Source organism: Ovis canadensis, chromosome 15 (assembly GCF_042477335.2).
Source record: "Ovis canadensis isolate MfBH-ARS-UI-01 breed Bighorn chromosome 15, ARS-UI_OviCan_v2, whole genome shotgun sequence".
Classification (NCBI taxonomy): domain Eukaryota; kingdom Metazoa; phylum Chordata; class Mammalia; order Artiodactyla; family Bovidae; genus Ovis; species Ovis canadensis.
The window spans coordinates 37,690,975-37,715,004 of NC_091259.1; the positions used below are offsets into that span (position 1 = coordinate 37,690,975).

A 24,030-nucleotide genomic window follows, 5' to 3' on the forward strand; every position below is an offset into this window, starting at 1 on the left:
AGAGGGTCATGTTGGAGATTGTTTTGCAGGCTGCTGCCTTCCCCTTTACCTGGTGAATGAGATTAGTGTTTCTTCAGGTTTAAAATTCTATGAAATGGCTCCAAATGCTCTGAATAATACTGTTCTAATATGTTACCATGTAACTTGGGGGGTCTCAAAAGCATGACCATTAGTATATTATCAAATACACTTAATATGTGTTAAGTAAAAAAGGTCATTGATATTTTTAGATATATTGGCTTAGTACTTTCTTCTCAATAGGTGATGGTTTTTGCTTCACCTCCCTCCTTTTTTTTTTTAGCAGCTTAAGCCGATAAGAGTTAAACAGTACTTCATTGACTTCCTGTGAAGCTTTGCTGAAAGAAGTTCCGTTGTATCTATTTTTAAAGCTGATTACTGTGAGCAGAGGATGCTGCTGTTGAGTTATAAATGTCATCTCAGTATGTTCTCACTCAGCGTTCTTTGGATGACACTGGTGTTTGCATATAAAGTTTTGGAGTTTAATGAATAGAAAAAGCAACACAGTTATGCCTGAAATGGTACCAGTAAATGAAATACTTAAAAGCATTGATCATGTCACTGTTGAGCAGTATGATTATTTCTCATCATCTGTGGAGGTTTTACAGCTCACACCATGACTGAGTGGCAGAGGGAGTTATATTGTGACCGTATTTGGGAAATACTTGACTGCTCCAAAACGGTATTGTATAATGGTGTGCAGCTTGTTTGTCAATCATTGTATTAAGTGTTAATCATTCTGAAATTTACTCCCTGGGAAGTACAGGATCATTGGGTTTACAGATACTATTAAAATAGATTATTGGGGTTTTCCCCACCAATGTTTTATTATAAAATTTTTCAGTCATACAGAAAAATTGGGAAAAATTTTTACAATAATTATATACCTATCACCTAGATGCTACAGTTACCTAAATTATTGTTTTCAAGAGGAAAGTTGCACTTCCTTTGCTTTTTACAAATAAAAGTTTTGAGCTTTGAACCATTTTCACATGTGACAATATTTTCACTTAACTGGGATGATTTTTGATGTTATTTTTTCAGAAATGATAAAATTCTTTGAGTAAAATAATTCAGTACATATTCTAGAATTTAGTAGACCCCTAGTACTAGAGTAGACAACAATATTTTAATTTATCTCCATATACGGTTAACTTTTTAAATTCCATAAGATGTAAGTTTATTAAATTTTTGCAGGCAGAAATAAAATGTACTTTTAAAAATTCTTGTTTCTTGACATTATTTCTAGCCCTCTGTCATATAAGGGTAAAGTGCTGCCTTTCTCTCATGACTTCTTCAATCTTATGCAGTTAAACTGCTGAAGTTAAGGTTTCTTTTCCAGTTTCAAATCAATGATAATAACTAACATACATTTATACATTTTTATAAGTGGAAAGATACCTTTGGGAGTAATTGGTTCCAGTTTCCTTATATTACATTTGAGTCAGTGGAGGCTCAGAAAGTTTAAATAACTGTTGCAGGACACAGTAAGTTAATGGGAGACCAGGAAGTGCATTTTAGATTTCGAGTTGTCTTTTCCCCCTGTGTTTTGGCCATGCTACGCAGCATGTGGGATCTTAGCTCCCTGGCCAGAGGCTGAACCTGTGCCTCCTGTAGCGAAACATGGCGTCCTAGCCACTTGACTGCCAGCGAAGTGCCTAGTCGTCTTGACTGTTATCATATATATTTTCAAGTACTCTTTTGCAGAAAGAATAAACAGAGCATGCTTGTCAGTTACACAGTTTAGCCACTGAATGACAGCAGCTGACTATCAAAATGTAGTTTCAGAAAAAGGAACTATGGGAATATCTTTATGAATACATTGGACTGATTGTTTTGTAAGTCATCATTAAACTTTTTTTCTAGAAGATCTCAATCTCTTAATAGTAATTTCTCAAAAGTCTTTTTCTTGAAACTTTTTGGGATGGAACATTCTCATTATAACAAAAAAGAATGTACTGTTCTCTGTGCTTAACTTAAACATTAATAGATACACTTTAATATAGAGGGTTAATACATCTCCCCATACTATGTTCTTTTTTCCATTTCCTTTTTGCAAAGTACTTTGTGGCCAAGAGTAACATGGCAGCTTGTGTTTTAGTATTTTGTGTAATAGAAAATTCATTGGTTGGCCTCCTTTAAGGAGTTTTCTGTTTGTTTCATGTTAATATAAAGGCTACTTTCCAACACTGTCTTGCTTTGATCTATAGAAATGGTGATTGTGGTTTCTGTCAGGTTGTATTTATCTTTTTACTTTTGAAGCTAAAACAGGAACAGTGGTTATTTAATTTTCAATATCCTTATGTATTGGTGACACGTACATCTTAGTCCCTTTTAGCTGAAAGTATACATGGGAAAATGTATACCATTACATTAGGCCTGAGGTACAAAGGTACTTTGGCTTTTAGAGTAGGACCTGAGGTTGGGGAGGAGAACTCACACCAGTTCTGAACCGTTTTAAAAACTGACACTGCATACTGAATCAGCATTGATTCTGGGGAAGTTGTGAGACGACAAGAGAAAAGAAAGATGGAAGCTATAGAGTAGAATTTGCAGTTACTTAGATGTGAAGGTTAGTGTTAAGGGTAGTAAGAATAACTGCCTTCAAATATTGAATTAAAGAAAAGCTTTTGCTACCACTCAAAAGTTAAGAAAGACAGGTTTTGTCTTCAGTGCATTTACAAGAAAAATTGAATAGTTGTATTCCTCTGTGGATCTTTGGAGAAATGTTAGAACACATTGTATAATTGAAGTAACTGCTGACAGAATTTTGAAATGTAATTTCTTACTTGTAATAAGCCCAAATATCCATCTTGCTTCATTGCTCTAAGTTTACAAGTTTAGACAGATTTTGCTGGTTAAATTCTGCCCTGAAGGCACTGAACCATAAGCCTACTGCCTTAAAATGTTTTTGAATAGAATTGCAACTCAGACCACTTATCAAATACTCTGATCCATGCATGGGCTTTTATAGTTTCTTTTTTTTCCTTTTAAGAAGTGTGATGCTTATGGTGCACATCTCTGGTGGTTTTAAGAAATATAAGCTGGCTTTTTGGGGGATGCATCCTTGAATAGGAAAATGTTTTAAATTGATTTTCAGTAACTGTGTCAGCCAGCACTTCAGATTGTTCTTATGCACCTAGTGCCGTTATATCCTTGTGGTCAATAACTTTGTTCTTGTTGTGGCGTACTCCACAAATTAAAATAACTTTTTGGCCCATTATATTTTGGTTCGTGTATTTTATCTCTGATCCAGCATAGTACTGGATACCTGGTAGATTCTTAGTGGAAAATTATTTGAAAACTCAAAGATATCGACATGGCCCAGTCACCCAAACACTGGCTTCCTACCTTCACTTCAGAATTGGCTTGAAAAATCACCACTCAGAGAGGACTGTATACGACCATCCTCTCTAAAGACGGCAACCATACAGGCCTCTCTTCGCATGCCCTGCTTTGTTTTTCTTCAAAACCTTTTTCTCATACAACCCTGATACCAAGGAAATGGGAGTGCTGTAAAACCAGTGCTCTAAAACTGCCTTCAAATACTGAATTAAAGAAAAGCTTTTGCTACCACTCAAATTTTGTCTTGTTCATTGTTGTATCCATCCCTTGTCCCTAGCAAATAGTATGCAGTCACATATTTTCTGGAGGTGTATTAAAGGTTAGAAATGATGCCAGAAGGATATAAATATACATCAGAAATGAATTCAGCCCTCATGTACACAGATAACTGTAGTACAGGATGGGTTCAGATGACATGAAGAACTGCAGTGAAAATCCTCAGGGTATTTTAGAGGTTTGTTACTTCTAGCTAGCCTCCTAGGAAAGTGACATTTAAACTGAGTCTTTTTCAAATTAAGGAACAAATACATAGTGATTCAGAGATGAAAAAGTGAATCAGGGTAGTATGTATAAGAAAAGGTAAAATGAGAAAGAAATGCAGAAAGGCAAAATGGTTGTCTGAGGAAGCCTTACAAATAGCTGAGAAAAGAAGAGAAGCTAAAGGCAAAGGAGAAAAGGAAAGATATACTCATTTGAATGCAGAGTTCCAAAGAATAGCAAGGAGAGATAAGAAAGCCTTCCTCAGTGATCAGTGCAAAGAAATAGAGGAAAACAATAGAATAGGAAAGACTAGAGATCTCTTCAAGAAAGTTAGAGATACCAAGGGAACATTTCAGGCAAAGATGGGCACAGTAGAGGATAGAAATGGTATGGTCCATTTCTGGTCCAGAACAGAAGCAGAAGATATTAAGAAGAGGTGGCAACGATATACAGAAGAACTGTATAAAAAAGATCTTCACGGCCCAGGTAACCACGATGGTGTGATCACTCCCCTAGAGCCAGACATATTGGAATGTAAAGTCAAGTGGGCCTTCGGAAGCATCACTATGAACAAAGCTAGTGGAGGTGATGGAATTCCAGTTGAGCTATTTCAAATCCTAAAAGATGATGCTGTGAAAGTGCTGCACTCAATGTGCCAGCAAATTTGGAAAACTCAGCAGTGGCCACAGGACTGGAAAAGTTCAGTTTTCATTCTAGTTCCAAAGAAAGGCAATGTCAAAGAATGCTCAAACTACTGCACAATCGCACTCATCTCACACGCTAGCGAAGTAATGCTCAAAATTCTTCAAGCCAGGCTTCAACAGAATGTGAACTGTGAACTTCCAGATGTTCAAGCTGGATTTAGAAAAGGCAGAGGAACCAGAGATCCAATTGCCAACATCTGTTGAATCATCGAAAAAGCAAGAGAGTTCCAGAAAAACATCTACTTCTGCTTTATTGACTATGCCAAAGCCTTTGACTCTGTGGATCGCAACAAACTGTGGAAAATTCTTCAAGAGATGAGAATAGCAGACCTCCTGAGAAATCTGTATGCAGGTCAAGAAGCAACAGGTAGAACTGGGACAACAGATTGGTTCAAAATCGGGAAAGGAGTACATTGTATATTGTCACCCTGCTTATATAACTTATATGCAGAGTACATCATGCGAAATGTCGGGCTGGATGAAGCACAGGCTGGAATCAAGATTGCTGGGAGAAATACCAGTAACCTTAGATATGCAGATGATACCACCCTTATGGCTGAAAGCAAAGAAGAACTAAAGAGCCTCTTGATGAAAGTGAAAGAGGAGAGTGAAAAAGCTGGCTTAAAACTCAACATTCAGAAAACTTAAGATAATGGCATCTGGTCCTATCACTTCACGGGAAATGGATGGGGAAACAATGGAAACAGTGACAGACTTTATTTTGGGGGGCTCCAAAATCACTGCAGATGGTGACTACAGCCATGAAATCAAAAGATGCTTGCTCCTTGGAAGTAAAGCTATGACCAACCTAGATAGCATATTAAAAAGCAGAGACGTTACTTTGCCAGCAAGGGTTCGTTTAGTCAAAGCTATGGTTTTTCCAGTAGTCATGTATGGATGTGAGAGTTGGAGTATAAAGAAAGCTGAGCGCTGAAGAATTGATGCTTTTGAACTGTGGTGTTGGAGAAGACTCTTGAGAGTCCCTTGGACTGCAAGGAGATCCAACCAGTCCATCCTAAAGGAGAAAGTCTGAGAATGTTGCTTTGAGTTGCTAGCGTTTGATTGGAGAAATACAGTAGGCAGTTGGAAAGCTACCAAGGCCTAAGATTTGGGAATCTTTTGCAAACTAGTTTTTGAATCCTTGAGTTAGCAAAGGAAGATTCAAGAGAGTGCATGGAGAGAGAAAGGAAATGGAGAGCAGATTCTTCAGTTCCGAGCAGATTCTTGGGAAATAGCTATTTTAGGATAGACAGGAAAACCAAAGGAAGAACAAAAGCAAGTAGGAGAACCAAGAGAGGATGACACCGGAGAAACTAAGGAAAGACATTTTCAGGAAGAAGTAGGATTCAGACTGTTTCTTCCAAAAGGATCTCTGTTGTAACTTTGTAATATGCATATTTTCTGTCATGTATGTTACTCTGCAGTGCTGTTTAGCATAGTTCTTTACAACACATAGTTCTCAGCAATTTAGCATATCTTAAGGGAATCAGGACTCTCTCTTGCTTATCTTTAAGGATTAACATTTGGGAAAATGTTATGTAAATATTAGGGTTTAGTGCATTGTGCAGTCTGGTGTCCTGCTGAAGACTTTGGGAAGTCATTGGGAATAATTTGTGCTTTGCAGATTTTCTATATTATTATCTGTGATATATATATATATATATATATATATATCAATAGTCTCTGTTTTTGTTTCCTGTTTATTAAAACAGTAACTGTCCTAACCAGCAACAATTGAAGGCTCTTAAAATACCAAGAGGAAAACAATTAATGGAGTTTAGGGATTGGATAAGTGATTGTGTTTTTCAACTTACTTACTTGAGCTTTACAACTTACTTGAGCTATTTGGCATATGAATTATTTTAGACTGACTTCAATGAATATTGATTTTATCACTTTTTTGGTGCTTTCAGAAATAGGAAAATTAGAAAGAGTAAAACTTGATTCAAGTGCAAAAGACAGATACCAGAAAACTTAAGCTGATTTGTTGAGAAAAGCTGATTAGAAAGATTTCAGAAATATTTTGCAGAAAAGTTAGGGCTATAGGGACTTGGTGCAGCATTTTATCTAGGAAGGACAAAGATGGGACTAATGGTGAAAAGAAAAATCTGTGTTAAAGAGAATTTTGAGGCAATAAAATTAATCATGGATTGACTTGAAATTTTATTGTCTGCTTGTATGACAAGAATTGACTTTTGAATACATAAATACTAATTGTTGAGGCAAGGGAAACTAAGCAACTGCACAAGTAGCTGGTTTGGTGAATAGCAATATCTAAGACATCTGTATCTTGTTCTGTAGCAGTACCGTTAAAGATTACCGAGATAATCTGATTTAAGTACACACCTGAAAGCAGAGACATCATCTGGTGTATTGAATTGGTACTTTATAACCACAACCATTAAACAGAGGTGGTCAGGCTAAAGTTAACTTGTTAAAATACAGTAGTAGCATGTGCACTTATTTAGAAGTTTTTACATGGTTTGGGTGTTAGCTTATTTATTTTTAATTTAGATGAGTTGCGATAATTTAAACATCCAGATTAGTTTATGCAAAGCAGGAAATAATATATTTTGCTTTTCTAACATCTCTTTTGTGAGTGAATGGTTATAGCAGTGTACAACTTCTTACACTTTTTGGTTGAGTCCTCTTTTATCTATCAGCCTAAAAAAGGTAGATTTGTTCATAGAAGTTTACGCTCAGTTATTAGGCCTGATTAATTTAAGATTAAAAGTCTTGAAATAGATTACTGCTAAAATTTTTTTTTTCTTATTTACCTGTTAATGCCTATTTGCACGGAGGGACAGGAGTGGACTTTAGTGAATGCAGCAGTCTTTCTTGCATTATAATCACACACCTGGTGTAGTGGATTCAGCACATTTAAAGTAAAAGTAATTTTATGTGCTCATTTAACCATTGCACTTCTGATCATTTTTAGGCGAAACCTGACCAAACTGTCCCTGATCTTCAGCCACATGCTGGCAGAACTAAAAGGAATCTTCCCAAGTGGACTCTTTCAAGGAGACACGTTTCGGATTACTAAAGCAGATGCTGCAGAATTTTGGAGAAAAGCTTTTGGGGAAAAGTAAGTGTCAAAATAATGAATTTGAACTGTGAAGAACTGAAGCTTGTGTTTTGGGTTTTTGTTTAGTTTGAAACAGAAAAATAATGAATATATGCATAACTACTTCCCAACTGTGGTATTAGCCTAGTTTTTTTTGTTGTTGTTGTTCTGATCATGTTTGTGTTTTTTTCCTTAGAGAAGTAGATAGACCTTTGCAGTTCTCTTGAAACCCATGCTGTTCTCTTTTTCCTCATCCATTATGCTGTTAATGAACACATACATTTCAAAGTATTTGCTATTGCAAGCAGTGCTACAGAAAAGAAAATTGTTATTTCCCTTCATATGCAGGGGAGAAAACAAAACTGTATTTGCTTTCATATGCAGGAGTTTCTCAATACTTACATACTTAGGAATGGAATTGCTGAGTCAGGGGGTTTCACATCTTCTGCTTTGCCAAACATTGCCTAACTGCTTTCCAGAGTGGTTGTACCAGTTTCTGTTCCTGTGAGTAGCATGCACGTGTTCCAGTAGCTCTGCAATTCGGCTAACTCTGGTAATATGAATTGGTATCATATTTTGCTTTATATTCTTAATGACAAGGGAGCTTGAGCACCTTTTCACATTTGTCACCTGTCTAGATTCTTTTTCTGACTTGGCGGTTTCTATTCCTGACTTGTCTGTTTTCCTATAGACTTGTCTTTTTCCTATTGTAAGATACTAATTCTTTGTTAGTCACTAACATTAGAGATGTCTGTGGCTTGTGTTAGTCACTAACATTAGAGATGTCTGTGGCTTGTGTTTCCACTTTGTTATATTGTCCTTTTTATTTAAAAAAAAATGTCTTTGGCTGTGCTGTGTCTTTGCTGTTGCACAGGCTCTTCTTTAGTTGCTGCAAGCAGGGGCTGCTCTCTGATTGTGGTGCATGGGCTTCTCATCGCAGTGGCTTCCCTTGTGGAGCACAGGCTCTAGGACATGAGGGCTTCAGTAGTTCAGATTCCCGGGTGCAGAGCACAGGCTCAGTAGTTGTGGCACAGGGACTCACTCAGCCGCTCCATGGCATGTGGGATCCTCCTGGAATAGGAACAAGGATTGAACCCATGTCTCCGGCATTAGCAGGCGGATTCCTTACCACTGAGCCACCAGGGAAGCCCATGATTTAAGTATTAACATGAATGTTCTTGAATATACTCTGAAATTTTAAATTAAAGAACTGAAAAAGTAGAAAACAATAAAATTTTTCAGTTGAGTATACAGATCCTAATGTAAGTCTCTCTTTGAATGCTTTTTTTTTTTAATTGCAATATAGTTGATGTACACTGTTAAGTTAGTCTCAGGTATATACTGCATATTGATTTGATGTATGTTAAATGCTTGCTTTATTTTAAAAAGTTGTGTTTAAGCATCAGATATAGAATAATTAGTGATTTAAAAAAACCTAGTTGAAGAGGATAGGCATGAGTTTAACTTTGTTACTTTAACTTAGTAACTATCTACTTTCTAGAGTTTGAATTGCCACTTGATCTCTTACTTTCAGGCAGGTGAATACATAAAGGCAATGAGATTTTACTTTATTTTTTTAATCTTGAGAAGTAGAAATCCCGAAGTACCCTTTGCTAGCCACATCTGGAGTTTAATCATTCTTTTGTTAAATAATTTCTTCTTCATTTGTATCAGAACTCTTTTCTTCCTATACCTTAAGCTTTATATTCCTCAAGTCTAGTCCTTGATAGTGTGGGTTCCTCAAAAGAATCAGAGTGTTTTATGTGCTTTAAAAGGTTAGTTTAAACACAGTGAGTGAAGATCTGGCCGCAGGTTACATCTCTAATACAAAAAGGATAATGTCATCTCTCTTCCTGCTTCTCTAATACAACAAATATCTGAAGGTGAGAAAGGGGATTAACATGTGGCACTCTGCCGAAGAAAAGTGGGAAAAGATGTCTCTATTATTAATTTACTCATCAGGAAGTTAAGACACGTATCATTTATGCCCTTTCTGTTATCAATGCAAAATATAATTCAGTTTCTCTAGGAAAATTAAAGTAGATTTTGAGAATTTAAAGAGACTGTTTTCCTTGACTGTAGTAATGCCTGGAATTATCTGCTATCTTCTTCTGTGCCTTCTCTCTCACCCCCACCCCAATCCTAGGACAATAGTCCCTTGGAAGAGCTTCAGACAGGCCCTTCATGAAGTACATCCCATCAGTTCTGGGCTGGAGGCCATGGCTCTGAAATCCACTATTGATCTGACCTGCAATGATTATATTTCAGTTTTTGAATTCGACATCTTTACAAGACTCTTTCAGGTAGGATGCTAAAATGTTGGCTGAACTAATTATTGCCACTTTTCTGAAGGGGAAGCTTTTAAAAAAATAACATCTGGACATTTGGGAGTTTGCCTATTATAAAAGTATTTATTCTAGAAACTGTAGTTTAAAAAAAGGTTAAAACTACTCTGTATTTTATATTTATATATATATATGTAAAAAGAGTAACTATATAATCTGCTTATTCTCCTCATATTTATAATATTTCTCTGTTGTTAAATATTCTTCTTTACATCATTTTTTTTTCTTTGCATCATTTTAATGGTTGTATTTTACCCTGAAAATGGGTATAATATACTTCCTGAGTTCAGTTACTGGACATTTATGTATGTTTCCAGCTTTTTCTCCTGTGGTATTAAAATTCTTGACTAATACTGAGATGCATTGATGGTTCACAGCTCCTTTCCTTTTCTAAAAATAATGTGTGTATATGCTACCTTGCATAAACCTTTATTTGGAACTTGTTACTTGCACATCAGGCCTTGCCCTGTTTTCTCTGTTTTTGTCTGTTGTTTAACCTCATCATTACTCTAATAGCTCCAGCAGGTTAGAGCTGCCTGAAAATTTTCTGTATTTTGCACAGTTAGGCTTCTCTCTGTGTGTTACTTTCTTCTTAGCTTTTCAAAGTTTTTGTTTCCCAAACATGTTTATCTTCCCTTAAAGTAACAATATGGTTGAAAATTTGTGACACTAAATGGAGAATTTATATTTGAGTGTTGAGATGGTTTTTCCTTTTGTTCTTCATTGCTCTGAGGCTGGTTGTATGTTTGGAGCTGGATGGTCTGATTGGTCTCTTGTTTCCTTAGCCCTGGTCCTCTTTGCTCAGGAACTGGAATAGCCTTGCTGTAACTCATCCTGGTTACATGGCTTTCCTGACATATGATGAAGTGAAAGCACGACTCCAGAAATTCATTCACAAACCTGGCAGGTCAGTGGAATGAAGCAAAGAGGCTTATTCACCTGAATTTTATTCTGTGACCTTTGCTGAAAAGGAGGAAACATGATCTTTCACTAGTTCCCCAGTGGCTACATTTCTGTGGTAGGGTTGATGTCTGTTTATCAGAGGAATTGACTTATTCAGATACTATGATTTGATAAATGCTTTCAAGCCACTTAAGAATTAAGCTTTTGTGCCTTTTCCTTTTGGTGTGGAGTCACTGAAGAATCTATTATTGATGGTCTTTTTGATTTTTGTCTCTGTCTCATCTTCCACCCTAATGCAAACCTATGTAATCAAGGTTTTGTTTCTCTCTGTTTTCAGTTACATTTTCCGGCTGAGCTGTACCCGTCTGGGTCAGTGGGCTATTGGGTATGTCACTGCTGATGGGAACATTCTCCAGACAATCCCTCACAATAAACCTCTCTTCCAAGCGCTGATTGATGGCTTCAGGGAAGGCTTGTGAGTACCTACTGTTGATCCTCTGTTAGAGTCTAGGAACTTAGGGCTGTGAAACTGCATCATTAATGACTTTATTCCAGGTTTTCTCTACAGGTTAAGATTCAGGAAACATATTAACAGCTTATATTGTTTGAATTTTCAACTTCTGTAGGACTTCTGTTTTTATTTAAAAAGGATTCCTTGAGTGAAATTTTTTTTTCCTCTACTATTTCCCTTGTTACCCTGAGTAGATTTTATCTTTCTTTTTTTTCCACACGTTAACTTATTTTCAGGTCTCTATTAGATTTTAAAATATATAGTACTGTCCAAACACAGGGGCCTCCCCTAGAGCTCAACAGGTAGAGAATCTGCTTGCAGTGCAGAAGACACAGGAGACACGAGTTTGATCCTTGGGTTGGGAAGATCCCCTGGAGAAGGAAATGGCAACCCACTTGCCTGGAGAATCCCACGGACTGAGGTGCCTGGTGGGCTAAAGTCCAAAGGGTCACAAAGAGTGACACAAAGACAGGAGTGAGCTACTACAACACTGACAACATGAGCATTGTCCTCCAGACACTGATATTCTTTCTCCAGGGCACAATGCCACAGGCTGTATTTTAATCAAGGGGTTGATAAGCTTTTTTTGTGAAGGGCCAGATAGTAAATATTTCACCAGTCTTTGCAAACCACATAAGTCTGTGTCACTTGGTGGTGCAGTGGTTAAGAATTCACTTTGCAGTGCAAGGGACATAGGTTCGATCCCTAGTTGGGGAACTAAGATCCCACATGCTGCAGAGCTTCTAAGTCCACATGCTGCAGCTAGAGATTTCAGGGCCACAGTGAAAGATCCCTCATGACACAGTGAAGATCTCCCGTGCTGCAATTAAGACCTGACTCAGCCAAATAAATAAATAGATAAATATTTTTTAAATGTATTTCTGTACCAGTTAGCAGAAAATGTTACCAGTTATTTGACTAGGCAAAATTAGGATGACTTAAATGTTCCTGATGGCAGCAGGCTCAGGCCTTCATCCTATGTTCATTTTAATTCAGCAGAATTTCTTCAGGCTATGGGTTTTTGTAATCTCTGCTAATATTTATGACTTAAGTTCCTGTTTATTCTAGAATTCCTATTTCTTTGGGAATTCAAATTGATTATCAGTTGGTAACCACTAAGAATACTAACAGTTGACCAGGTATGAGAAAACTACTTGTGTTTTAAAGTGATTAGGAAAATCCATTTTCCACTACACATCATTTCTACAGTAATGTTAGAACTGAAAGGGGTATTTCACTAGATGTCAGAGCAATTTGATGCTAGAAGCTTCCTGGTGGTTGATCTCAGTGGCTTAATTTGCTTCTTGTTACTTTTCTTTCAAATTGGTGTCTCTTAGTGTTAAATCTGTAAACAAGGGTGTTTTAAGGTCTTTGGTTGAAGCAAATGTCGTTTTTTTAAATTGAGAATTCACACTTATTTTGTGGTCATCCACAGATAAAAATAGGAGTTGGTAAGTTATGGCGCACAGACTAGGTCTTCTAGTCTGTGTCTAAGATAGTTTTTCCTTTTCAGAATGTTGTTTAAAAAAGAAAAAGACTATGTGACACAGACTTATGTGGCTTGCAGAGCCTGAAACATTTACTAACTGGCCCTTTACAGGAAACGCTTGTCAACCCCTTAATTAAAATAGAGCCTGTGACACCCTGGAGAAAGAATGTCAGTGTTTGAAGAGTATCTTCTTAGAACTGATCTGTGTTATTTAATTTTTTTGAAGTACTAATAAAATTTCTGTTTGCACTTCTCCTAAATTGCCCTTTTAGAGTGAGAGAATTCCTAGATAACATTTGTCTGTATTAGTAAGCAGTGATAAATTGGCTTCAGTAGACCCCCAAGATTGGTTACTCTTTTTACAGCTATTTGTTTCCTGATGGACGGAATCAGAATCCCGACCTGACAGGCTTATGTGAACCAACTCCTCAAGACCACATCAAAGTGACCCAGGTGAGTTTTGTTTTCCATTTTAATCATATTTCTAGACCCAACCTTCTGTATATTACTCTGTAGAACTGACAGAATTATACTAAGTGATTGGAACACTTAAAATTTTAAACCATCGACTAGATTAGTGAATTTACATGTGTGTGGTCTCTTTTTAAACCCTGTTTCTTAAAATAGAACCAAGACTAGGTGCTTTCTGTTTTACCTGTTCACTGTTGTGACACTCCGTTTCCAGGCAAAAGATTAGTGTTACAAGTAACCATCTTCAGTTTTCCTATTTTTAGCATTTATAGTTGCAGTCATTCATTCATTCATTCAACAAATATTTGTAGCAGACCGAATAATCTCCTTTTTCTTTTTTAATCAAAGGAGCAATATGAATTATACTGTGAGATGGGCTCCACATTCCAACTGTGTAAAATATGTGCTGAGAATGATAAAGATGTGAAGATTGAGCCCTGTGGCCACCTCATGTGCACATCCTGTCTAACATCCTGGCAGGTATGGATCCAAACCATGCTTTTTCTCAGCTAAATAATCACAGTGAAGAATTGGGGATTGTATATCCTTTATGGATATAAAGAATGGTTTTTGGGTAGGTTCTAAACTTTTGGTGCTTTTTTCATTTTTAAGTACTGTATTTTTAGTGGATGAATATTTTAAGAACTTTCAGATGTGTCTGTTTCCTTTGTAGGAATCAGAAGGCCAGGGCTGTCCTTTCTGCCGATGTGAAATTAAAGGTACTGAGCCCATTGTGGTTGATCCCTTTGATCCTAGAGGAAGTGGCAGCCTGTTGAGGCAAGGAGCAGAGGGAGCTCCTTCCCCAAACTATGATGATGATGATGATGAACGAGCTGATGATTCTCTCTTCATGATGAAGGAATTGGCTGGTGCCAAGGTAAGTCTGCAGTTTAATAGATTGTGGCAAAATCTATCATCAGCTGTGCCCTAAAGCAGTAGATCACTTAACAACATCTAAAATACAAGGAGTAATAATAGCTAATATTTACTGAACATTTACCATGTGAAAGAGAACCATGCTAAATACTTGACTACTTTAACTCATAATCCTATATTTATCCATATTCATGTAACCCTATGAGTAGAAGCTATTATTATTCTCATCCAGCAATTGAAGAAATCAAGGAACAATGCGGTTAAGGAATTTGCTGAAGGTCACACTACTAGTAAGTTGAGCCAGAATCTGTGGCCAGGCATCCCGCCTTCCAGGCCCATGCTCTTACTGTCTGTATCTTAGAACTGGATTCTACTCGGATAGCTTGGTGGAGAAAATGAAGGAGGAGTAAAAGAATTGGACCGTGTCTTGCTACTGTGACTAGAATATTTTCTCCTTGTTTTTCTCTCTAGTGGAGTCTTGGCAATGGAAAGTAAGGTTTAGGCAGGAGAAACAAGGCCTTGTTAACAACTAAATAAATGGCAACTAAAGTGATTAGAGGGTGGTAGGAGGTACCGTACAGAGACTAAACTAACTAGAAAGGCCCTAGTAAAGATAGGAAAGATAAAGGCCAAGAAAGAATGTGACCAGATTCTGTTACATCAGTGGTAGGATAAAACAGATTTATTTGCTAATTCAAAGTAAGGCAGTCACCGAAGATTTTAATAAATATAGGGCAGACAAAGGTTCTAATATGCTATCAGTTCTCTAGTTTAGGCTGTTACAGCTTTCATAGGAGGCAATTTTTGGTGCAGAAGAATCTTTCTTTTGTGTCAGCACCTGGCTACCTGGTGCATGGTTGGTGCTCAGTAAATCCTGAGAAGGTGGGTGGGATTCTCTTCAGTGATTGTGTACCGTTTGTTTCTTCCTCTGTCCTCAATGCCACTTCCTTATTTCAGGCTCTCAGAAGCATAGGTTCTCCCTGTTTCCAGAGTCATTGATCTACAACACACACCTTGATCATCTCATTCCTTTGCCTCGTGCTCTTTAATGACTTCTCATTACTTAATGGGTTAGTCAGTACATTCTCTGTTCTAGGCACTTTGCCCTGATAATCCTTTCCACTTTGTGTTTTATGGAAGCTGAATCATCAAAGATTTCTCCATGCTTTTGTCTTGATAGTTTGTATGTAATTTAGCTCAGTTTTCATATCCTGAGAAATCTTTCCAGACTATACCCTGCTTCTCCTACCCCTAACTCACACATATTTACCCAAATATAATCTAGGTCTGGCTAAGTATTTCTGGGATACTGTGAAATGTCTGCCATAGAATTTACCACCTGGCAATAAAAAGTATTTCTTGGAAATTGCATGGCAGTGGTTACAGTTCCTTGCTTCCACTGCTGGGTTTGATCCCTTGTTGGGTAACTGAGATTCCACACACCATGTTGTGTGACCAAAAAATAATCATTTCCCATTGTAAGTTCCTAGAAGGCTAGAGTCACCTCTCATTTGTAACTGGCTACTCACAAGTGAGCACATAGTAATTGCTTTGGATGTTTGGGAATTAAAAACACATTGAAACAGAAATTCATGAATGTGTCTATGCTATGTGGATAGTTGAGGAAATCTGGACTATTTGAGTACTGCATTTTAAATTTTTTGAAGTTGACCCTTATGGGCGTTCTTTTGCAAGTCTGTCTATAGGGTGAATTTCTAACAGTAGGATTGCTAGATGAGAGTATGTCCATTTAAACTCTTTGAGAGAGGAGAGGGGATATAATTAGTGCTGGGGCATATGGGAATTTCAGAAAGCAATGGTATTTTGTTTTTTTAGCTGAAAGGTAGGTTCTATGTGGGTGTTTCATCTTATTCTTTGTACCTTATAGTTCATTATCTACTTTGTATGGATAAAATATTAGAGTAAAAATATCTCTTAACTCTTTTTGGATAGACATTAAAATTTGTTCCCTGTATTTTTTGTCCTAAGGTCACTCCTAAAGTATATGCGACTATGAGAGGACCAGCTTCGTCACATCCCAGTAGCTTGTTGTTTTGTTGCTTAATTTTGATTTGTTTTTAAAATAGTGAATCTACTTTAAAAAATATCCTTGTGATAAATACACATGGTTTTTTTTTTGTTGTTTAAAGTTGAAAAGAATTGCTAAAAATGTCGGTTATCTGCTTCCATCTCCTCGAGCTCCTATGTCCCATTCAGATTTTTCCATTCCTAAAGCTGTTCCCTAGCCATAGGCTATACTGCTTTCTCCTGATTTTTTGATATTGGTTTTATGTTTAGAAAAGGATTGAAATCTCTTATCTTCCTCCTTCCTACTCCCTAACTTCCGACTGTAGTTAATTGGAATGTTTTTTGGTTCAATCAGTATTCAGTGTTTAAATGATTTTTGCTCCCTGTTGTTTCAAGTATATACTATAATGTGATTACTTTTGCTTTGTTTTACAACCTTCCATTTTTCTGAAATAATTGATTTGTTTTTATTTCCTTAGTTTTCAGTTTGTACCTGTCACTACCAAACATCCTCTTGATATAATTTTCTATGGAGTAAATTCTATGCATGTATTAATAAAGTAGATACTGTATAATGTGGTATACTGATGTATGGGAGCCTGTCATGTTCTGGCTCCAGTGTGGACTGGTTTTCCACTGGGTGTGCTGCCTTCTGTCACCCTGAAGTCTCTCTTCGCCATCATCATGGGACGTCATTGCCTCTCATCTGTGTTGGATTTCGTAACTCCCATGTTTTTCTGTTTCTTGCTTTAACTTCCTTGTTTGAGTAGAGTATTCTCTCAAAATAGCATGCTGTGAAAAGGTGAGAGGTGAAATTTTTGAGACATCTGATATCTTAAAAATGTCTTTATTCAGCCCTCAGACTGTCTAAATATAGACTTACTGGGTTGAAAAAAATTTTCACCTCTGTGAATTGTTACAGCCTCAGTGACTTCTAGTTTCTAGCAAATTTTTACTCTTTGGTGCCTCCTTTCTCTCTGTCCTCAGAAGCCGTAGAATATTTTCTTTATCCTTGATTCCCTGAAAAGGGTGTTGTTGTTTGGCTGGTTATGGGTTTCTTTTCTTTCTTTGGGCTACCTATGTAATGAACACTTTCTATATGGATATTTATATCCCTTAGGTCTTGCAAATACTTTTTTTTTTTTTTTGTAATTTCTTCCTCAGATGCACTTTTATCCTTTTCTAGAGCTTTATGATATGTTGAGATAAAAGAACATTTTAAGGATTGGTTATGATATTGAGGCATGAATTGAAGAATATGATTGATTAGCTCAACCCTCTGCCCTTTAGGGATGAGAAGGAGTGATGATTGAGGAGGGGGATCAAAATAGGCAAAGAGGACTTTCCAAACTGAGAAACAACTTGAAGAAAGTTAAGGAGGTAGGAATTCCAAAATAGAAAATTACAGAAAACGCTATTGGTTAGGGAGACCAAATTAGACTCATGAAAGCCAGGTAGGAAAGTGACATTTTATGACATGGGAAAGTAGGAGTTACTGGTGGATGGTTTTTGAACTAGTGAGGGTTTAAGGATGGTTAAGCTGGTAATGGTGAGCAAAATGATTTGGCGAGATAAGAAACTAGAAAGTTGGGAGAATCGTTAGAAGGTGGTTTTGATAAATTAGGTCTGAGGTTGGTGAGTAGAAAGAAAAGGAAAATACAGATATGCCATTCTTTTGTGGAAAAATAACAAGATACAGTGAAAGAAAGAAAGTGAAGTCACTCAGTCTGATTCTTTGCGGCCCCATGGGCTGTAGCCCGCCAGGCTCCTCTGGAAAACCATGGGGTTTTCCAGGCAAGAATACTGGAGTGGGGTGCCATTTCCTTCTCCAGGGAGTCTTCCTGACCCAGGGATTGCACCCGGGTCTGCCCGCATCGTAGGCAGACGTTTTACCGTCTGAGCCACCGGGAAGGTGCAGTGACTGACTAGATATTGGTGATGGAGGGAGAGTGAGTGTGGCTTTCCACTTTCTTAACCCTTGAGGTGCGGCGCTGCTCATGCTCCGTTGGTGTGGAGGCTGTGTTCTTGTGTGAGTCAGAGCAAGCAGCCTGTAATGCAGGCTTTTCCCCTCATTCCCCGCTTGGCATTAATGATAGGACTTAATATGGAGATGGCTGTTTTTCTGTCATTTTACATAGTGCTTGTAATACATATTTGCCTATTTTCCATCTGTTTTGCTTTCAGGAAATGCAAATGCAAAGTAGTATTTTGTATAAATTCTCGTATATCTCTTGACAGCCTACTTGGACAAGCTTATCAGCTATTCATCACCCTGCTGTGGGCAGGGAAATGGAAAAGGTTATACATTTATTTGTTTCTTTTGATTTGACACAATTTTTGGAATACAAATTGACAAAAAAATCAACCTTTTTAATTACTGAATCAAAATAACATTTCTTTGGAAGATCACAAGATGCTTTTTAATAATACCATCGATCACTTTATCTTATAAATCTCTTTTTTTCTTTGAATCATAATAACCTCTGGAGAGTTTATTTACTTTGATTTTTTTCTTCATTCTGCTCCTTAAGCATTATTTTCTTAGATGATTTGTTGAGAGATTAATGTGTATCCCTTTCTTTTAATACGACTTTCTTTTTTTAATCTTGAAAAGGTTTTTCTTCTTCTGAAGATTAAGAGATGTGAAATCGTAGTTTTTTTTTAAATTGTCAGCTTGGAAGCGTCTTACAGCACAGCAGTTTCTAGATAGAAGCTTTGTAGCTTGTATCCTTATGGTGCTTTTGTGATTGAGAGCGCCCTCTTATGGTAACATATAAATAATTCAGAAAGCACTTCTGTAAGCCAAAGTCAAGCTCATTGGTATATTCACTGTTCATATTATACTTCTTTACATATTTAGGAGTTGAGAGTTACCCCTCCTCCAAACAAGAATAACCTATTAGGAAATTTTCACTTGTATTAGGTGGAACGACCTCCTTCTCCATTCTCCATGGCCCCACAAGCTTCCCTTCCCCCAGTGCCACCACGACTTGACCTTCTACAGCAGCGAATATCTATCCCTTCAAGTGCTTCTGGTCTTGGAACTGCTTCTAAGGTAAAGCGTTATCCATTTCTGCAGTTTTTTCTGATTCTTTTTTGTGGATTAGTGGAATTTGATTACTTCCATCATGCTTCCATAGGCTCCTTCTGGCTCTCTTCATAAGGACAAACCATTACCAATACCTCCCACTCTTCGAGATCTTCCACCACCACCCCCTCCAGACCGGCCGTATTCTGGTGGAGCAGAAACCCGGCCTCAGAGACGCCCCTTGCCTTGTACACCGGGCGACTGTCCTTCCAGAGACAAACTGCCCCCTGTCCCCTCTGGCCGCATTGGAGAAACGTCATGGCTGCATCGGCCAGTCCCCAAAGTACCAGTAGTTGCCCCAAATCCTAGTGACCCCTGGACAGGGAGAGAATTAACCAACCGGCATTCACTTCCGTTTTCATTGCCCTCACAAATGGAACCCAGAACCGATACGCCTAGGCTCGGAAGCACATTCAATCTGGATACCTCCATGGTGAGTCCTGATTATTATTGAAATTATTTATCTTAGTAACAAATATTTGTGGATGACATTGATGGGGAATGTTCTATGGTGTGTTTTATACTGGATTCAGAGATAATATAATTCCTGTTTTCAAGAAATATATCTGTTAATATGTTTGTGAATGCAAGAAGCATATTTCTGCCATGAGTTATATAAATAGAAAACATTTTAATTTTAGAGAAAGAAAAGATTATTTCCAGATAGAGCAATCATGAGGGCTTTACGAGAAGAGTGGCATCTGAATTTTAAGTATCCTTTCCAAAGTAGATACTGTTTTAAGATAGACCTACAATGACAGAAATGCTTAAGATGTATTGTGGAATAAGAAGTGTTTAATTTGAGAGAAGGAGAAGTTTTGTGTATCAGAGTAGGAAAGGGGGCTAGAAAGGAACACTGTTGCTAGACTAGAGGGCACTCTCCCAGAAGAACTGGAATTATTTGGTGTACATGAAGATTAAATTAGTGCAGTAATGTGACCAAAATGATGGCTTAAAGAGCGGAATCTAGGAATAGAATGCAGAATGGATTAGAAAGAGAATGGATTGAAAGAAGACAGGTTAGCAGTCCATTGGATAAGCAGGAGATAAGGGATAGAACTAGGGGTGGGAGCGGGGTATTCCTTCTTTTGTTGGTTCTTTATGCACTCAGCAAAAAATCTTGCCCTTAAAAAATTTACATTCTACTGGAGGAAGGATAGAAAATAAACAGGAAAAACGATAAAATAGAAAAGATACTGGATGCTGATGAATGCTGTGGAGAAAAATAGGGTGAAAATGGTATAGAGAAAGCTGGAGTTGGGACAGGGAGGGACACGAAGGGGCGACATACATTTCTGAGCAAAGACTTGGAGCAACAGGGGATGGAGGGAAAGCAGATGAGTTTGGGAGAGTCTGTGGTTGTAATCACAGAGAGGTTCCACATAGCTGGTACAGGGTAAACGAGAGGGAGACTCCTAGTCCAGGAGCAGAAGGGGGAGCCTGATTATAGGTAGAGACTTTAGGGAGCATGAAACAAAGACCCAGTGAGTCTTGAAAGCAGTTGGTCAGTGGAAAAAAGGATGAGAGGTCGCATATACATATATGCACATATGCACACACCCCAGAGGTTTAAAACCTGGCTAACTAGGGATAGACATGTTGAATTTGACACGAGCCATTAAAGGAAGAATTGGCCAGTGGATAGTTAGAAACCCAAGAAGAAGATCGAATTGAAGGGTAAAGTTGAGAAATGCTGTGGTCCTTAAATGAACTATGTATTTCTTGGTTGAAAGGGAAGGGGGAAGGTAACTTAGCATTTAAGTGGCATTTATGGGATAGGCAGTCTTAATTAGTGAGAATGGATTAGGTTTGACTTTCAGTGGCATCAACATAGAAAAATACGTAGATTTTTAAAGCTAGAGTGCTATTTGTGCAGACAGCCAGTTTCCTCAAATCTTTCTAGAATTAAAACAAACAATTCCCATTTCCTTGCCTCATTTTTAGATCTATCCTCCCTAACCCTTATGTTTGAACCTTCAGCTATACTTTCGTCACATATAGTAAGCCCAAAGCATGGCACTGAGGATGAGGTCTCTGTCTCTATGACTGTTCTTGTTATTTTGAATAGGTTAAATAAGAGGAGATGCTTAGCTATATTAAGAACATTGTTTTTTTTTTTTTTAACTCTTTTCTTTCTAGAATATGAATAGCAGCCCATTAGCAGGTGCAGAGTGTGAGCATCCCAAAATCAAACCCTCCGCATCTGCCAATGCCATTTATTCTCTGGCTGCCAGGTAAGTTTCCTAAAACTGTATTTCATACAATGGAGTTGATACTTTCAAACAACTTGTTTATAGGAAATTTAGAAAACCCAGAGGGTTGTAAAGAAGAAAATAAAAATTGACCTGTATTATTTAAAAATTATCACGTATTGGACTGTTTCTTTCCATTATTTTCTCTGTGTATATGTACATAGTAGAAATGGAAAAGTAGGAAGTCAAGATATATCTGGAGTAACAGGCAAGTTTGGCCTTGGAGTAAATAAAAATGAAGCAGGGCAAAGGCTAAGCGAGTTTTGTCAAGAGAACACACTGGTCATAACAAACATCCTCTTCCAACAACAAAAAATGAGAAGGAACTTTGAGACCAAAAAAGCAAAATAAGGTACAACGTGGAGTGTATTGTGGAAAACTTTCATATAGGCAGGATATTGGGCAGACAGCCATCCAGAGGCATTGTAGCTGCACTGCACGCCACTGAAAGGGGAACAAGGGAGTATAAAGGGGCTAAAGCTAAAGATAGAATCTGACTCCTAAAGGAGAAGTGTGTCTGCAGCAATAGGAACCCGGTGGGGCGAGCTGTGGGGAGAATCTCTTGCCATTATTCCTCACAGACCATTAATCATCTGTGTCAGCCGAAGCTGCTGTTCAGTTTTCATATCAGATGAAACAAAGGTAAAGGTTGATAGGGAACTTACCTGGCTTGGTCATATTCCTTGTGAGCAGGCTAAACCCAGTCACAGAGCAGGGGAGGGCATGGGACTGCAGGTGTAGATGGAGCTCACAGAATGGAGCCAGTATGGTTTCAGCTACACAGTTATTCAGGAGTGTGTCATTTAATTTCCACAGTTTTGTGACTTTTCAGTATTACTTTTTTTTTAAATTGATTTATAACTATCTGCTGTGATTAGAGAAAATGTTTTGTATGATATTTTAAAAAATCTGTTGAGACTTAGTTGTGGCCTAACATGTTGTCCATCTGTAAGGTGTCCTGTTTGTGCATGAGAAGAGCGTGTGTGCTGTTATTGTTGAGTAGAGTTTTTCTGTGTTTGTCTGTTAACGTCTAATTGGTTTATTGTACTACGTCCTTTGTTTCTTTACTTATTTTGCATTTGATTGTTCTGTCCATGATTATGAGTGGGGTGTTGAAATCCCCAGTTGTTGTGGTAGAGCTGTCTGTTTCTCCCTTCAGTTCTGTCAGGTTTTGCTTCACATATTGATATTTGGATGGCCTGTCATTAGGTGTATCAGTTCAGTTCAGTCGCTCAGTCACGTCCCACTCTTTGCAACCCCATGAACCGCAGCACGCCAGGCCTCCCTGTCCATCACCAACTCCCGGGGTCCACCCAAACCCATGTCCATTGAGTCGGTGATGCCATCCAGCCATCTCATCCTCTGTCTCCCCTTCTCCTCTCTTTCCCATCATCGGGGTCTTTTCCAGTGAGTCACCTCTTCGCATCAGGTGGCCAAAGTATTGGAGTTTCAACTTCAACATCAGTCCTTCCAGTGAACACCCAGGACTGATCTCAGGTGTATAAATGTTTATAATTGTTAAAATTTTCAGTTTATATAATTTTCTTTGTCTCTTGTAACCTTTTTTGACTGAAAGTCTATTGTGTCTGAATATTAGCATAGCTCCCTCCTCCCGGCACCCCTTTGGCTACTATTTGCACAGAATAACTTAATCCATCCTTTGGCTTTCAGCCTGTTTGTGTCATGGAGTCTCAAATGAGCCTCTTATGAGCCTCTTATAGATAGCGTATCATTGGATTGTGTGTTTTAATCCAATTTGCCAGTCTCTGACTTTTGATTGGAGAGTTTAGCTCATTTATATTTAAAGCAGTTACTGATATGGAGGGACTTCTATCATTGTGCTGTTTGTTTTTTGTATTCCCTGTAGTTTCTTTGTCCCTCATTTCCTGCATTACTTTCTTTTGTGTTTAGTTTTTCTGTGTGTGTGGTGAAATGTTTTAAGTTCCTTTCTCATTTCCTTTTGTGTATATTCTATAGATTCTTTCTTGATGGTTACCATAGGGATTATACATAACATCCCAAAGCTGTAACAGTATAATTTGAATTTATACCAGCTTAACTTCAGTAGCATGTAAAAAACTCTGCTCCTTTACTGCTCCACCACACCCCTTTGGTTGTTGAGTCAGTAAATTACATCTTGATATATTGTGTGCCCCTAGTTCTTTTAAACTAGATTATGATCTAGTTCTTGTAAGTGCATTAGTTTCCTAAAATTTATACAGAAAGAGATTTAGAGGTACCAACCAAAGTTACAGTAATACTGGCTTTTACACTATTTAATTATGTATTTTTTTCCCTTCAAATGCATTGGTCTGTTAATCATGTAGAAAAAAAAAGGTACTGTTACAAACCATTCTTACAACAATACTAGCTTTTATAACTGTCCGTGTATTTACTTTTATGCACGTCTTTATTTCTCCATACAGCCTGAAATTACTGTCTAATGTTTTCATTTC

At 37.7% G+C, this 24,030-nt stretch overlaps 1 protein-coding gene across 4 annotated transcripts in view; it reads left to right on the forward strand.

Moving 5' to 3' along the window:
- CBL (Cbl proto-oncogene) overlaps positions 1-24,030 on the forward strand; it is an 87,802-nt gene that overhangs the window by 48,251 nt on the left and 15,521 nt on the right. For 2 of the 4 annotated variants that reach the window (XM_069554179.1, XM_069554181.1), the window contains 11 exons: positions 7,486-7,632; positions 9,758-9,914; positions 10,742-10,863; positions 11,197-11,334; positions 13,225-13,312; positions 13,679-13,810; positions 14,004-14,207; positions 18,473-18,532; positions 19,158-19,289; positions 19,375-19,755; positions 21,462-21,556. In XM_069554179.1, the coding sequence (XP_069410280.1) occupies positions 7,486-7,632; positions 9,758-9,914; positions 10,742-10,863; positions 11,197-11,334; positions 13,225-13,312; positions 13,679-13,810; positions 14,004-14,207; positions 18,473-18,532; positions 19,158-19,289; positions 19,375-19,755; positions 21,462-21,556 (1,656 nt within the window). The remainder of the gene's footprint in view (positions 1-7,485; positions 7,633-9,757; positions 9,915-10,741; positions 10,864-11,196; positions 11,335-13,224; positions 13,313-13,678; positions 13,811-14,003; positions 14,208-18,472; positions 18,533-19,157; positions 19,290-19,374; positions 19,756-21,461; positions 21,557-24,030) is intronic. The other 2 variants (XM_069554180.1, XM_069554182.1) reach the window with 1 other exon arrangement.